This window comes from Coturnix japonica, chromosome 7 (genome assembly GCF_001577835.2).
Source record: "Coturnix japonica isolate 7356 chromosome 7, Coturnix japonica 2.1, whole genome shotgun sequence".
Taxonomy (NCBI): domain Eukaryota; kingdom Metazoa; phylum Chordata; class Aves; order Galliformes; family Phasianidae; genus Coturnix; species Coturnix japonica.
This window is the reverse complement of record NC_029522.1, coordinates 10,693,931-10,711,071: the sequence shown is the minus strand read 5'-3', so window position 1 is coordinate 10,711,071 and position 17,141 is coordinate 10,693,931. Positions and strand designations below refer to the sequence as shown.

Here is a 17,141-nt window from a genome sequence, read left to right as displayed (position 1 = left end):
ACCAGCCTTCTGCCCACTTCCTTCCACACAGAGCCACAGGGATCTCCCCAGCCTCGTGCTGCTCTCCCTGCAGCCTGATTTCAGTCTTGAGGATGCCACATCAGACACCTACTCCTGGTGAGCAACGGCGTGTGACCAGAGCTCGTGCTGCAGGGCAGCAGCCACACAAGTGCTGAAATCTACCTCCAGATGGATTCTGAAACGCGGAGTCAGCTCACAGGGACAAGAGCAGCCCAGACGGTTCACATTACTGCAAGGATGGAGCATCAGGCACAAACAGACAGATACTGAGATACCAGCCAGCTGGTGTACAGCAAATGCCTGATTTTTCAAAGCACAACCCACCTCTTTCTTTTATCTCTCCTAGTGCTGTGGCTGTGCAGTGCTGCTTGAAGAGACTAAACAAAGTTCTCTCCTGATGAAGCTGCGTGACTTATTATATCCCATCATCCACTCCAAAACACTCCTAACCTCACAAGTTCTTCAGCTGAAGGAGGACAACCAAAGCTGACACATTAAAACCAAGCATTGTCTTGCCTAAACCCCAAACATCCCCCTTTTCACCACCACCTGTTTTAAAATAATGTAAAACGCATCATGGATTCAGTTCCAGCTTCACTCCAGGTATTTCTATGTTTATTATGTAAAATGTGTCTGTGATGGAGTGATGGCTTTTTGTATTTTTTACTCCTGAAAAGTGCAGAAGAGATGACAAAATTCCCTTGTGTTGTACATATTTTGGGCTGCTCTCATCCAGCTCCAATGCTGTCAAGAATGTAAATGCCAAACTTGCTCACGTTTCTCTTGTAGTGGGAAGGGAAAAAGGGAGACATCAGCTGACCACATGCAAGCATTTAGCAACCTGCCTATTGCTGCCTGTCAGTGCCCCCTCTGAGTGATGGTGTTTCACAATCGGAAATATGAGCAACTGCCCAGCTGTGAAATCCTCAGCTACAAAAGCGTGATCCCAAGCCAGGAGAACAGGGACTCAGGACTGTGGCAACACTGTCATGCCAGAGTGCTCTCAGATTTTCAGTGGGGCACACACATCTTTTATAGTATCAGAAGAGACTCTACTTCTACCAGCAGCAATTGGCATGGACTAACCCCTCTCCACAGAGGGCCATCAGCCTGCTGAGCACAGAACAACCTGAGCTCATAGCCTGACCAGGAAGACTGCTCTTGACCCACACCACTACTTCCCCCCATTTAAGAGACTCTGAAGTGATCTCCTGGGGACATGGCTTTGCTGCTGCCAGAAGCACTGTTCTGCAGCCACCATGGAGCTCAGGTCTTGCACTAGAGCTCTTAACTGGAGTGGAGGCAAGACCTATTCAATCACCTTTGCTCAGAACTAAAGCTGATGCCCTCAGCCTCAGTGCTTCATATGGGGGTTGGTCACTGCCCTGACAGCTTTTAGGGATGCCTTCAGGTGCACACCCACACATGTGTAATGTGTCCTAAAGCTGCTATGGCTTGCCCAATGTGAATAAATCCCTAAGACCTGACTCCATTCACAAGTGACTGAAATTGGGGTCTCTATGTCAGTGGGTCTGCCAAGCCCATGTGGCAGCATGCTCAGCACAGCTACAGCAGCTGCTCCCACCAGCTTTGCTCCCCCATCGTTTGCAACGAGAGTCCAGGCAGCAACAGGGAAGAAAAACAAATTGTAAATACAGGATGTATTATGAAACACTGGGCACTGCTTGGAAGATCTGAGGGGAAACAAGGGAAAACGTAGTAATTTTTTCTCAGCTTTGCTTTCCAAATATGCTGAGATTCAGTGGGGTTTAACGAGGAAAGCGTTACATTTAAATTCTGCAACACTACAAGTAGGCTTGGGTAGGTACTTTGTTCCCTATCACACAAACCACTGCTCTGCCACACATAAAAGAAGGCAGCAGGAGACAGAGTATCACACACAGTACTGCCTAAAGCATGCTGGCTATGTCAACAGATTATCTCCTTCTGGTCTTCCCTGGCTGTTACTAATATGCAACCAATCTAACAACAATGATGCTATGAAATTATTATTATTTTTTTTTATGAAATTATATCAACCTCTTCAGTTTAATTAGCGTGTTAAAATTATGAAAGGAAAGCAGATGTGACCACTATGGATGTCAAGCTGAATATTAATAACCAAAAGCATCCCCACCCCCTTGGAGGAAAAAGCAAAGTTGGATCGGTCATTTTGCACATTAAATCCTGGATGTGTTCACACATAGCTGTTGGTAAACCTCTTTTAGGTGTGTGCACAAACAAAGCTGAAGCCAAAACAATTTTACTAGGGCAAACCTTTAAAGATCCAGCCACGGCACAGCTAGATGACAAAGCTACAGCCTGACCAGCCACATTTCTCCCTGCACAAATACTTGTATAGAAAATTAAATAAGTGTTCCACACTGTCACTTGCTGCAGGACTAACACACACTGCCCTTACAGTAGCCAAGACTAATACGAGTGCTCGTGAGACAAAACCCAGTGGCCCATTATTTCGGAGCTGACGGTGCCATGGTCTGTGCGTGGCATTAGCACCACATGTCATTCCAGCCACACTCCACTATTCTTACTCACGAGCACATTTTTCCTGTTAAAGAGACACCAGTTTAGAGGATTCCATCTGGAGTGTCACTTCTGCCAGAAAATCACCTCCACACACAGGGCTACAGGCAGGAATGCTGCCTTCCTTTTCCTCCCCTACCCTGGCAGATAACTCTTTATAGGTCTATGCATTTGGGCTCATCGTTAATTTTATACGGCTCCTTTCTGTCACCAGTCATCACTTCAATGCATCTGTAATACTCGATTTCCACCTTTAGAAGTACCCTGATTCTTCCTGCCTGTAAGCAGAAGGCACTGGTTGATGGGAACCAGCCAGAGGCGGCATTGTCTCAAGGCACAGCAAGAAGCGTGCACTTCTCCTCATGTTCCAGAAATAAAAAGAGAAAAAGAATACAAACGAGTATATAAGCAGGGCACCCTGCTTAAAGAATTCAGCCTCAAAGCTTTTGCCTCCATGCACCTGCCCGCCCCCGCTTCTGCTTTCAGCTAAGGTTTTTATTGACATGTACTAATTACCTGAAAATAAGAATGATCTACTCCGTTTCCACCAGCTGCCGGCTGTCAGCACTGGCTGGAAGCGATCAGCTTCACTTAAAAGAACAAAAATAATAATAAAAAATAAATATAGATATATATATATATGAAAAACTAAGCTCAAAAAACGAAAGGAAATCAAAGCAGGAGTGGTGACAAAGACAGACCTGGTGGCTGTCACCGGGCCTCAGGTGCTCGGACAGCTGCGGGCAGGCAGCGCTGCACGGGCTGCTCAGCTGGTGGTGGCAAAAAGAGAGACGTACAGGGAAAAAAAAAGGACAAAAAATAATAATGAAAAACAAAAGGAAAACAAGCAACCCTGAATCAGAGAACAAAAACTGAAATAAAGGCAGAAGCGCAGCCCCGAGGCACCGACTGCCTGCACTAAAGAGATTTACAGGAGTAACGTAAAGCATTCACCTGCTGCCAGTTCTCCTCCAAGGATGGCAAAGCTGAGAAGTAGCCGGTGTCGTGGACAAGCTGCAGTTCCTGGAATATACTATAACTAGCCAAGACATCCATGCTGCTGCCGGCCGGCCCCTGCTCTGCTTTGTGTGTGTTTGTTTGCTCTGGAGGGGGGTGTTGGGGATCATAAAAAAAAGAGGAGGAAAAGCAACCAATGATAGATCCAGCGTCCCTTTAGCTTTGTTTTGTTTCAGTCACACTTCAAAAAAAAAAAAGGAAAAAAAAAAAAGAAAATAGGCGAGTAGAGGCGGGCGGTCAGCGCGGAGGGACGCGGGGCCGGGCCGAGGCGGCCTCGCTCCGAGCACCCCGCGCCCGCCGCACCGGGGCACGTCCCCGTCCCCGTCCCTTCCCCACCACCGCGGCCATGCGCGCTCGCACCGCCCTCCCCGCCCCCTCCCCGCTTTATTTTCGGGCCCCCCCGCCCGGTTCCCTCTCACCCTCCCTCAGCAAACCCGGACCGACATCCCCCCCCCCACCCGCCCGCCGCCTCCCGCCGCCCCGCCCACCCCGCCGTAGCCCACTCAGGCAGCGCGTGACCATGTAGGGTAAACGGCGGGGCGGGGAGGGCGGGGCCGCGTAGCACCCGGTGTCACAGCAGCCCAATGGGAGCGCGAGGAGGGCTCTGGGGGCGGGGCTTAGCCGCAGGCTGCTCGTCCATTGGCCGGCGGCGTAGCTCCCGCCTTCTCCCCGCGGCTCGCGGGGCGGCGCGCGGCGAGCTATTTTTAGGGCGCTATATAAGGGGGCGGCGGGGCGAGCGGGGCTGGCAGTGCGAGGGGCGGTGCGAGGTTCCCCACACGGCCCGGGCTCCTCACACGGCTCGGTCTCTCGCACGGCTCGGGGCTCCTCATGCATCCCGGGCTCGCGGCTTTTGCCGCTTTCAGCAGAAATCCGCCTCTCTTGAGCCACTCTTGTGCCACTCCCCGCTGCTGGGCGTGAGGGGGAGGTCGGGGCGGCTGGACGGGGAGGCGGCCGCCTTCATGTCGGGGGCCTCTGAAGAAGAGAGTGGCCTGTGAGGCTGTTCGTGAGGGGACAGTGTAGCGCTCACTGAGGGCTCACTGTGTGCCTTCACTGCCCCTCATGACTGGGGTATCAAGCACCCGCTGTGCTGGGCCCTGACAGCACCCTCATCCTACGTGTCCTGATGGCAGAACGTGAGGCTGCAAAGCTCATCAGTGTTAATTAGTTGGTGGTATATTGTCTTTCGTGGTGATGAAGACAAATTGCCTTTTCCAAGATTGAGGCCGTGTTAACGATTACAGAAGCCCCCGCTTGAAAAATGCTTTTGAGAATAAAGCTGTTTGCTCAGACAATGGCTGCGCTAAGGCACGTGTTTCCCAAGCTGCTGATGGGCAGCACTGCCATCGTTTTTAAAGCACAGTGAGCACTACACCCTCCTTTAGAGAGCCAACATGAGGACAAGTGGAAAGTGAAGCTGCTCTGCAGTAATTGGGAGAGGGTGCACAGAGGGTGTTTATTCAAGTAAATGGTCTCACCTATACAGAAACACGTGTGTGGATGCAGGCTCTGACCCCTGGATTCATGCTCAGCACACGCTGGGGCTGGCTCAGAAGGATGCCCCTTTCTCACACTGCTCCTCAGAAACTGTTGGTTATTTCGAGCCAGGCTATCTCCAGCACTTTCATCCTTGCGGAAGAGCAAGATGTGAATAATAAATACACCCACAAAGGTGGCAGTGCGCATGTTGGCTGGAAGAGGAGAGGGAAGGTTAGCGCAGTGAGCGGTGCTGAAGGTCCTCCAGGCAGTCGTTACCAATTCCAAGCATGCCTCAAGCTGGCACAGCGATGCCTTTCTGGGACACCTTGAAGAGCAGAGAACTCATCTACGGTGGTCAGATCTGGTAAGGAGCAGTACCTGGGTATTGTAGCACAGCTCCTGCACTGAAATAGCTGTTTCAGAAGAAGCTTTCAAAAAGCATCACTCCTTAAGAGCTTGTCAGAACAAGGCCATATGCATATGTAGAGGCTGTCTCTGACCTAGGCGAGGAAACAGGACAAAAGCGGTAAAGATTTATGGCACGAGTTACTTAAACATACGCTTTATGTTCAAATCCTGTAATTCCTGTGGCTGAAAAACATTTTGGTGCTATAATTCTATCCTTGCTAAGCATAACTACCCTTTGATTAAGTAGGCTGTTTAGTGCTCTGATTGCCAAGCCATCCCTCTAACACTGGTGCAAGGACAGTGGCCTGTGTGAGCTGTGGATTGCTCGTGCTTAGGCTTATTGGAAAGCTCTGCACCTGCAAGCTTTCTGTCTGCTGTGTGCAGACAGCCCAGGAGTCCCCTCTGCCGTGACAGTCACATATTCTTGCCACCAAAGAGCTCTGGTTTGAATAATCACTTAAAATCTTCCTGTCTGTCAGTTTTGAACTCCCTGCTGAAGGCAGGCCCCTGTAGGAACAGCCTCTTTTCCACCCTTGGAGTGAAGGCTGTTCTCGGTGGAACCAACTCTTTGCACCAGCAAAGATCCCTGCCTGTACCCGGCTGCATTATAACTGATGGCCGGATCAGTGAGCAGCTGGCAGTCTGCTGCTCTTGCTGGCTACAGGAGGAATTGTCTGAGGGCAGGATTTTGGCTGTGAGCCGTGAGGTGAAGAGCTGGGCTATGGATCTGGCTGCATGCCCAGGTGGTTTCCAGGCAGACATTGCATTTTTATTGTCTTGGATATTCTGTTTTGGAGGTCAGTCGAGAAAGCAGAATGGGGTTATCATTTGGCAGAAGTCTGAAGAAGAAAAGTCTGGACAAAAAATGAATGTGGTTATACACTGGGTGTAACACTCAGTCCAGAATCTGGGGTAGCATATACCTGTGCTATCCCAAAGGTAATGGAAAGCAATTTTTGCCATAGTCCTTTGTTTTCCAGGATGCACTGACCTTACTCCTGGCAGATAACCACTCTCCCTGCTCTGGCTCAACCATGCCACCCATTAGAGAGCAATGCAATCCCACACGGAGGCAGAGCACAACAATCACACAGCTGGGCTTAAAGGCAGTGAGGTCTGCACAAACATAGAGATAAAGTGTGCAGGTTTGGACCTGCAGAAAGCGCAAGGGAGAACATTTCAGCCCTAGCGTGGATTTGTCCTGAAATACGTAAAGAGCCTGGCTGGTAGGAGGATTTTTTAGGACAGCCCCAGACCTATCATTGCTGCACTTGCTGAAATGTTGGGAAGATGCAGGGGGTGGTATGGCTGACCATACCATAGCAGTAATGGGTCTTGACATCTGGGAAGAGGGAAAAGCTTCTATTCTTGGCATTACAGGGCCATGGGAGTGGTTAGTCCTTGTGAAAGGAAAGAAAACATTCCCCTGTTCCTTCTGCTCCTTTGAAGAAAGAGTAGAGGTGTTTACTGGAAAGAGCTTGAATTTCTCATTGCCTGCCACAGGACCTTCGGCAATAATGTCTTCTGCCCTCTCCCCGTCGGGAGCATAGAATTGCCCCCTGCACTTAGCTGGATTTCTGCAATACACCACTGTACACAGATTCACAATCTTGGTCAGTCTGATTGCTTTCCCTCACCATATTTCCAGCCCTGCTGACCCCAGCAGTGACAGTGAGGGTGTGCATAATGGGGACCCTGCAGGGAAGGCTGATTTGCTGGAAATTCTATGGTGTTGTTTGCTTCATTGCTTTAAACTGGACAGTGACAAAGTGCCATAAAGCCATATGGTTGTATATCAGTCTATGCATTTCTCTGAATTTATTCCCTTTGGTACCAATGAAACAGTTATACTTAGATCTCTCGTACGCAGCTCAGGATTCGGTTTTAAACCCCATGGTCTTCATAGCTGGGAAAAATACAGAAGCACTTTTTACAGCAGGAGCAAGTTGTTCTAGGTGGGTAGGCTATGGGTTCTTTCTACTGTCACATGTGTGGTGTCCTGCCATCTGTGTTTGTTCCTTTCCTCCACTAGATTTTTAGGGTTAACACAGCTTTCCTGCACTTACAGCCTGCAACAAGGCTGTTAAAAAGCATTGGTCCTTCAGTCAGCGTCCATTCTGAGGAGGAAGAGGCTGTGCCTTCACACAGGTAGAAAATAAGCTGTTAGTGGTTGTGAAGCTGCTTGCATAAAGTGAAGAGGAGTACTGGCACTGTAGTCTCTCCAGGAGTGGGTGCAGAAAGCTATTGCCAAGCAAGCAAGCTCATTTCGGTGGTATTGAGCTGCCAGGTGGAATGGCTGGAGGAAGCTTCCAGAGATGCAATGGGACAGCTCTAGAGCCAGCTTCAGACCTCAGTTTCCTAGAGAACAGCCTCTGCTGTTGGCCCCACATCTTCCTCCTATGTGTGAACAGCACAGCACAATTTCAGTGAGCTGAAAAGTAGTTCAGTATTTCACATTTCCTAGTTTTTTATAAACCTTCTCCAAACTGCGTAACCATACTGCCAGGAAGGATGCTGAAGATCCCATTTCTTCCCTTCAGCAGCTCATCCTGGGGAAGTACAGTGAGGACATGAGGAAGAACCTTTTTTTTTTTCCCCTAATAGCATGGGGAGTAAAATATGTAGGTTACATCCCACGTCACGGACACACCATTTTGTTGTCACTTCTCCAGCATGTTGATTCTATGCTGCTCCTCTCCAGACAGGCTCACTGGGGAGCAGGAGACAGGCTTAACTCACAAGCGTCTGTGTGTGTGTGTGTGTGTGTGTGTGTGTGTGTGTGTTTCTGTCTTCCTTGCATTTTTTACTCTTTCACACGATCCAGTCTTCAAACAGCTCCTCTCAATGCAGATGTTCTTGGTGCATGGAGAGCTTTCCCTTTTTGCAGTATCCGTGAGGGGAAAGCATAAGTGGATGCTTATTGTTGCCCCTTAGGGCAACACAAAAAACTGAGGACAGAGAGACATCAGAGAGATGCAAATTGTGGTGCTATGATCCTGTTCTGCATTGCCAAGAAGGTAGATCTCAATAGAAATATTTAAGCTAGAGCTAAAGCTGAATACAGTTCATCTTCTGGCAGGTGCAGCCCAAAAGCAAGGACAACTGGTGCAGAAGCGATCTCCCTTCCTGTCTCTATCCATGGGAGCTGGCATAGCTGTGGCATCTGCTAGAGCTGGGAGGGAGTGTTGTATCATATATAGCCATTGCGTTTGCTTTGCACGTGGCACTACTTGATGTGGAGCAGGGTAGCTGCATCTCTGCACCAGGTCTGTATGGCTGCAGTGCTTCCTGACTTGTGAGCTGCTCTCTGAATCTCCAGTGATAGAAAAGGCGACCAGCACGAAGCACAGCAGGTTTCTGCGTCTTTCCTCCTTCCTAAAAACAGGCACCGTTTACTCCTTTCCCTTCTAAATTCAGTGCCCTGTGGACAATGCAATGTCTTTAATTGCAGGGCAGATAATGAGCACCCTCCAGGGTTAGAGATGAATGGGTTTAACCCATAATCACAACTTAGGGCATCCAGCAGTCTTGGTGGACTTTGCAAGCTGATCAATGGCCAGATGCAGATGTTTAGTGGGAAAGAAAGACATGCCATCCTGAAGCAGAACCATTAGATAAGTAGTTCAGTTCTCTGGGCTGAGCTGAAAAACAAAGCTTGATGCTTCAAGGGAAGGTTTGAAATAATAGTTGAAGAGACCTGATCTAGTTCTGACCTTGAAGCTTTCTGTCTTTCAAGTCCTGGACCCATTACCACTCGTCTGTCCTTCTTTCCAGAAAAGTGTTGTGGCTGTGTAACCCTCCTTCTCACTCCTCTTGCCCTCCAGACCCTTCTACAAATCTATAAATCATCTAAGAGCAAACTGGCAGTAGAGGTGTGAAGTTGTCCTCAAATTTCTAGCGGTACCTGTGCTTCCAGCCTCTGGGGATGAGAAAGGTCAGCACACACAGAAGCAAAACAGAGACCTCTGCCTTCTGCCCAAAGTGATCTGTGTGTTTCTGAGCCTCTTTGCAAGGGCAGTTATCATTGCTATTCCGTCAGTGTTCAGCATCTGACATAAACAGTCTCTGATCATATTAGTAGGCTCTTAGGTACTTCTACAGTACAAATAATAAATAATAATGAGCTGCAAAGAAGACCTCTGAATCTTGGATGTCTGCTCAGGCTGGACTCTCATGGCTCCCACCTGATGGGAAGTGTCCCTTTTATGGATACTTTGTGAAAGCTTCTGAGCTACTGTTGCAAACAGTGCTGCAACGCCGCTGGTTAAAAGTGGCCTGGGGACAAAGGTGTCTTTTTGCTAGGAAAGGAGAAGGTCGCCCTCAGCCCAGAGAAGCATACCTGAAAGCATGGTATTGTGCATTCCTGTGCAGTGGTGGTCTGGTGATCTTGGTGGTATTGCTGAAAGCAGCAGGATTCCTCCTCTGGGTTGCTTGGGAAGAGGTGCCAGCCCTGGGCAGAGGCTGAGGCTCCTTGACCCACTGCTTCAACCTGCAGTGTGACAGTAAGATACAGTACCATTGGAGATACCAAACAGCTGTTACTAGACACGAGAAAGACATTTCTAAGAGGAATCTCTGGGTTGGTGGCCTTTAAATGACTGAGTTGGATTACATTCAGGAAATCTGTAGAAAACCTTACCATAAAATGGAAGGATTACTAGAACTGTTCAGCAGCTTGTAACCAGGGTTTGTGTTATTATACACACTGCACTAAACAAAGTGTTGGTTTGCCTTTCCTGTAGCCAGCAAGAGCCCTTTTTAGAAGAGCTGTCATTGCAGCACAGAACACATACAGCAAAGAAAAGCACCACAGGGAATTCCCTTGCCAGTTGGTGCCATGCAGAGGAGAGAACTGTTCAGAAAGCAAGAGATACAGAGCATTTCTGCATTTGTCTTTCTAGTCTCATCACAAATTAAGGAAATTCAGTTCATTCAAAGCAAAACTTGTCTTCAGCAGGAAGCTGCAAGATTCTTACTATGCTGTTTTCACATCCTCTTGGAGCTTCTCTCTAAGGTCTAATCTTTACAAAAAGCCACTGAAGATGTGGCTTTCACAATTATGTGTGGATGTGTAAACTAACAAGGAAATCCATCAGTGCAAGGAATGAACATCAAGGCTTTAAGCTCACTTTTCAGAGTGGGTCATTGTAACACCTTACATGATACAGAGACAGTAACAAAGATGGTAACAGATATTCAGAAGGCTATTTAAAAGGAAAAACTCACCAATATGGATGTCTTCACTAGGATGCTGAGGCAATCTCCACTGGGGGGCAATCTCCAAGAGATGCTGCCTTAGTGGTGGTCAGCCCTTAAATGAGGTCTAGAGGAGGTGGAGTCAAGCTCCACCCCTTCTGGGAGCACAGCTAAATTACTCTCACCTGTGCTCCCACAGCTGCCCCAACACTTGCCTCAGCTGATTAATCAGAGGTTCAGGCTGTGATTACCAATTTTTAGTACACTCCACCCCTTCACAGTGTGAACCAATGATTAGATGAGTTTTCCCTTATTACAGAGATCCAACACACCAGAGGCTATTCACCTTGGAGACCTGCTGTGGATATGGTTCCAAAGTTATGGATCTGGCTTGCCGACTTCCCTTACCTATGTTGCTACTGTAAGCGGGCTACTGCAGGCCTATCCAGTGCCAAAAGCAAATCAGGCATATACCATCAAGGCACTTACTAAATTGATGTCTGCCTATGGGACACCTCAAGTGATTGAGAGCGACCAAGGGACTCATTTCACTGGTGCAACAATACAGCGTTGGGTGGAAGAGAACAACATTGAGTGGTGATTTCACCTTACAGTCATGCTGGATGCAGGCAGATGTTGCAGCTGCTCAGGTGTGTGAAGAACAGAACACCTGGCTTGACACCAGCACACAGCTCACAAAAGTGACCAAACCACATGTAAATAGTGAGAATCAAAGCCAAACTCAATTCCAGGCCAAACTCTTCTCTAGCTTATCAACTGGACTCTGATGGCTTTACTAGTGTGACAAAAAGACATCATATAAGTATTGCAGAATTAACCCTTCTAAAGATCATGTGTTTGGTGATTGATGTCAAATGAAAGGAGATAAATAGTTCTTCCTCGGGGCAGCCCTTTCCCATCCCGATACCAACTGCACTTCCAGGATTTCTCCATCTCTCAGCCTTAATCCAACTTGAAGACAGACTTTTGAACAAAGCCCTGTAGACAGTGAGAACCACTCACAGCCAAGTTCTTCTGGGAGCTCAGCCCACATCTGCCCAGCCACTATAGATTGCTGAAAGGACTGTGGGAGAAACCTGTCCTTGGCCTGGCTCCCACCGTGCTTTTTGTACCTTTGATTTCACTTGAAGGTCAGTGGAGATCTGCTGAGCATCTTGCACCATTCCAGACAGTGTTGTGCAGGGGGCCAGATGGATATTTGGCTGCTGGTAAAAAGGCGATGGTATCAAGAGAGATCCCTAAATCTTGGGGTGTTCGTTGCACATTGGTGCTGATGGGTTAAATACAACAGAGATGAAGCTTTGTCCATCATCACAAAGTGAGTCAGAATCCCGAAAACAAAACAAAACAAAACAAACAAACAAAACAACTAAAACCTGGATTCTCTCACATTGCAGATTAATGCTAAGAGACTGGCCTGTGGATGCTGTACCTGCTCCCTTAGAGCCTTCTGCAATGGGAGAATACTCCCTGCTCCCCACATCAATTTGTGAGTAGAGAGAGCTCTGCTGAGCTGTCATTTCCTCCAGGGCAGTGCTCAGCAGGGTAGCCAGCAGTTTGTCATCCCTGCCTTTTCTACCCATAGCAATTGCTGCCACCAGTGAGTAATTGGTTATTTCTATTAAAGCCATGGGGAATGTTATGAGATTATTTTATAAGGGGTGGGGGAAATCATTTAATAAAATGGAGGTCGCCAACATAGCCTCCCTCCTCTTTAATGGCAGGTAAATACCTGCATAAGGCAAGCTGCGGCTTTTTTCTTTCTGAGGAAAGAAACAAAGAGGTAATACAAGTGATAAGTGGTAGCTGAGAAGATCTGAGTCTTGTTGTGTAGTCCCCTGCCTTGAAAGCTGGTTTGTGGGTGGCAGCGGGTAAAGATGCTGGGTGTAATCACTCCTGCCAGAGCTCTGTAAAGTGAAAGGCAGGTGCTGTTGTGTATGTTGGATTCATGCTGATTTCTGAAGCCAGGAGTTAAGAAACTATGCACAGCCTTGGAAAAGTGAAGGCAGAGGGAGATATGCATCTCTCCATAAACTCAAATTCCTGGAAGCAGGATAGTACCAGCTGCTTCTGTCTCTGACATCACTTCTTCTCCATAGCAACACAAAAAGACATCACTGGGTTTTTGACAGAGGAGTCACAAGAGCTTGCATTGCTGGGACAAGTGACATACAGTGTTACCTTGAGAAAGCCTCAGCCATGAGCCTGCCTCCCTTCAGCTGCTCCACCCTGGGTACACCTGGGCTTACTGGGAGCCAACCGGGGAGCATGAAGACCTGGCTGAGCATCTGCACCCTTGCAGTTTTCAAGCATGTTGTCCTACTGCAGTGAGAAATGGTGACTCACCCCTTTCTGGGATGAGCCACTCCATCCTGCATGTATTTTTAATCATTTTTATGAACCTATTCACTGAATTCTGCACACATTTGAATACGTTGTTCATCAGTGGACGTGATGAATTTTAGCAGAGTATTTCTGCAGAAACTTTCCCCCAGCTCTTTCAGCATGACTATGACCTTATAAGTGGGCAGGACTGCAAGCATTGTGCCAAAACTGGAGATGCATAGTCATTCTCCTTAAGAAGAGCAACTGCTGCAGGAGTTTGGTCTGGTTTGCTTTGAAGTCAATGGCAAGTTTCCCATTGGCTTAAGTAGGAACATGTGTTTACGGAAATGAATAATACTGCTCCTCGCTTTTCCAAGTTTTGTATGATCAAGGCATGGCCTGAGTTGACCTGGAGACTCAGCCTGTTCAGCCTCCATCTCTCAGCTGCACAGTAGGCGTTACGAGTTTGATTTGTGTGGAAGAGAGCTCCATACTGTTGGTAACTTAGATTATGAGCATTAATTGGGTCAGGACTGATTAACTCCAAAGGTTTCCTTGTTTTCCACTGGTAATTTTCACTTTAAATTGTGCTTGGACAGAGTGTGTGCCAAGGAGCACAGCACTTCTGTTTTTAATGCATGTATTTCTTCTACTTTGGATGAGCTGCTTGCGAGGACAGTGTTGCTGTGGCCCCATCTGGGAAGGAAGCTGTCACTGCTCACACAACACTTTTCTCCCCACACAGCACATTCGGGTCAGGACTATCACCCACTGTCAGCATTGGATGCGGTGCTTTTGAAGCTGCAGACAAAACACTATGGCAAGGCTAGCAGTGATGTCACCAGGGACCTGTCCCCCAAGGACCACCTCGAGTCTGCTGAAGCACAGGGATTCTGAAAGGGCACTACTGTTTTTCTTGGCATTGATTGCAAGATGAATGCTTCTTGAAGCAACTGCCTCTAATAGCTCAGGAGAGGCCTTTATGGTCTGCTGTGGCAGTGATCTACAGATAATGGCTCCCTCCGAGATTTTCACACTTTCCCATGATCCTCATACTGGATACATTAAAGCTGACCTGCAAAGAAGGATGTTTTATTTTTCTTAAAAGGCTTCATAGAGTTCTATGATGTGCTGCTATTTTTGGTACGTTGTTTGTTTCTTGGGGGTGACATTATGACATTGTGATGTGAGAATACAAACTGCTTACTTTTCACTTTAGAAATAGGAGGACCATCAAGTCCCATGTGTACAGAGTGGAGGAAATGTGTGGGTCTTAGGGCAGGGGGTCCAATTCCCTACCAGAGGGGCAGAGGTGCCAAAGAATGACCAGGAGATCCTTCTCCACCAGTCCCTCAGCAGAAAGGGCTGCAGAGGTTTCCAGCTGGAGCGAGCTCCCTTTGGCACGTGCAGCTTTTCTTTTGAAATTGAGGCATTTTGTGAGGATGTGTCAATTTGAGCATTATTTCCAACAAGAAAGGCAAAGTGAATCATTTGGGCTTTTCTGTTTTGTTTCATTAATGTCAGAATGTCTTGTTTTGATAGAGACAGAATTGTCATTTCCATGATATCAGAATGCTTTACTAGCTCCTGCTCATTTCATTTCATTTTCTACTAACTGTAAATATACTGTTCTTAAGTTATTCATTTATCATTATCTTTAGATGCTGTTTGATACTGCGTTTGATTTTGATACATGCACTTGTTTTGACATCTAAGCCAAGTGTGTTTTTAGTGAAATGAGAAAAATGAAATGAAGATGCCAAGACAAAACAACTCACTGGTGTTGCAATTAATTTTCTTGTTTCTTAATAATAATAATATATATTTAAAAAAAAAAAAAAGAAGAAGAAAAAATAACCTCCCATTTTTTACATTTTTCTCTTTCTAATGGATGATGCGTCTGTATTCCAGGGTGTGAGGCTGTAGAAAGCACCTCTGGTGTTTATGAAGTTGTAGCTGAAAGTGATGGGAATGTGCTATTGCTTCCCACACGGGAGGGTGTGAGCTCTACCTTGTGCTTGGGTCACACTGTGCCAAGGGCACAAGGCCATAACACACTCCAGAGGGGAGAAACTCTCTAGGCACTGGGACAAGCAACTACCTCTGGGTGCTGGGATCTCTATGACCAGCATTGCTAACTTGTGTGATGTTTCCAGATTATGCTGTGATAATGGCATTTATACATCACACTTTGAAGATGCTCTTTATTGACTTAATGTGAATATTATTGCCATCGTTTATTATGGGGAAGTATCTCATCGTAATTGAAATACAATATGGTGCCATTAATCACTTTGAATACAAACTGCTAACTTTTAACTGTTCATAGTATATTAAACGCTTCTCTAACCATAAAACAATTAGACTTGCAGTCAGATAGTTTAGAAATGGCCAATGGATAAGATTCATGATGACTGACATTTATGTGGCAATGTTTACCGTTTTGTGTTTGAGCAACATATTTCCTTTGGAGCTTCTGTGAAGGAATCAAGACTTACAGCTTTTTGTTTGCTGAAAAAGAAGTGCAGACAGGTGTAAACTGAAGGCATAATCATTGGCTAGCAGCATCTCCAGGGCATAATGGAGATAGGGGGAGTCCGTAGTGCACAGCAGGCTGTGTACAGCTACTGCTGTAATAAGTATCACCAGCATTCTTTCTCCACCATTTCTGGTGAAGGAAAGTGGTAAGAAAGAGATAAATTCACAGAATCTTTAAGGTTGGAAAGGACCAATAAGACCTTGTAGTCCAACTGTGAGGTTTTGTGCATACTGAGGTTTTGGGCGGTGACTGCTAAAATAAAGCTCCTTTGCTTCCACAGGGTGCTTTTTGAAATTTTCCTGCATTACTTAGAAAGGAAAGGGTTTTACACTTCAGAAGATAATTTTCAATTAGAAAATTACCTGTTTACCAAAAAAGCCTATCATTTAAACTGCCATCATAGGAAAGCTATGCCAGTACAACCTGCAGTACTTGAACCAGGTGGGATAAATCCCCTTCAGAGCAGCCTGGCTCCCAGCTCGGTACCGGGCTCTTTGCAGTGGGCGCACTGCCCAGCAGCTCCAGCCCTGCTCCTGCTGCCCCAACCCCCTGGGATGGGTGTGGGGACCCTGCAGGGCAGCAGCGTTTGGTTGGACAAGAGGCAGTATTTTAGAAAGCTCCAACGTTTGCTCCTGAGGCAGCTCTGGGAAGCCTGGCTATTCAAATGCTTGCAGGAGCCTCCCTTTTTGCTGCCACATTTTAAAAGCATACTTCAGTGGCACTCACAGGAGGTGAGGAGATGTGTAAGGTCACATCTCAGGGCACGTTTTAAAGATTTCCCAAGAAGAGCGGAGCAAGGTCTTTCTGCTGGGGGGAGGGGCTTTTTTTCTTAGCTCAAGCTTTTATTGTCAATATGTATTTTTAATAAAAGGGAAGTGATAGAAGCGGTAGCAGGTGACAGAGCCCTGCGTTGTTCAGCTGCTGACATTTATAAGACAATGCCAACATCTCTTCAAAACAGACTCCTGCTTGCTCCTACTGTATTGATGTACACATTTATTGTACGACTGACAGCAGCGAGATGAAAATGATAATGTATGAAAAAATCCCAGAGGCACAGACCGGCGGTTTTGCAATGCAGGCTCTTTGCCTTTGGCATCCTTTGGAGGATAACGGTCTTAGATGAGTCACTGTGAAGCAGCACAGGCTACTCTTTCATGCAGCCTCGATACTCATTTTTCCTGGTTTCTGGTGACACCAGCTGTGTATATCTTAATCATCTCGGCGCGTTTACAATTCTTTCTCAATTATCTATAAACAAACCGTGGCAATTACATGGCAGGTGATGGCTGGAGTGAGCTGGTCAACTGTGAGATTATGCAGCATGGTGGGCACGGGAGAAGTGAAAAGTATATAAATGCACTCCGGATACCAAAAAGGGAGCTGCAACCTTCCAAATAGCGTAGCAGAACAGAATAAATTTACTGCACAGGCTCAGTGCAGACCAGAGAGCGAACGAGCGCTGGGCATCCATCCACATTCAGTCCACGTGTCACCATCCCAGCTGGGCAAGGTGCTCATCCAGGGAGCATGGAGGTGGGTTGGCCAGAGCTCAGTGCCCGCTGCTTTGGGGCCGTCCGCAGCTGGCACAGAG

At 47.2% G+C, this 17,141-nt stretch overlaps 1 protein-coding gene and 1 long non-coding RNA gene across 4 annotated transcripts in view; both read right to left on the bottom strand.

Moving 5' to 3' along the window:
- Positions 1–3,905, bottom strand: part of KLF7 (Kruppel like factor 7) — a 58,542-nt gene extending 54,637 nt beyond the window's left edge. For 2 of the 3 annotated variants that reach the window (XR_001556442.2, XM_015868207.2), the window contains exon 1: positions 3,520–3,903. Coding sequence is in view for 2 of the 3 variants with exons in the window: in XM_015868207.2 (XP_015723693.1) it covers positions 3,520–3,621 (102 nt within the window). In the remaining variant the exon portion in view is untranslated. Of the gene's footprint in view, positions 1–3,519 lie in introns of all 3 variants that reach the window. The other variant, XM_015868211.2, reaches the window with a different exon arrangement.
- A 3,309-nt stretch (positions 3,906–7,214) lies between these two features.
- On the bottom strand, positions 7,215–10,741 carry LOC107316569. Its single transcript, XR_001556449.2, has 2 exons — positions 10,693–10,741; positions 7,215–9,955 (listed from the first exon to the last, which is right to left on the bottom strand). It is a non-coding gene; the product is annotated as an uncharacterized LOC107316569 (long non-coding RNA).
- Positions 10,742–17,141: the final 6,400 nt, after the last annotated feature.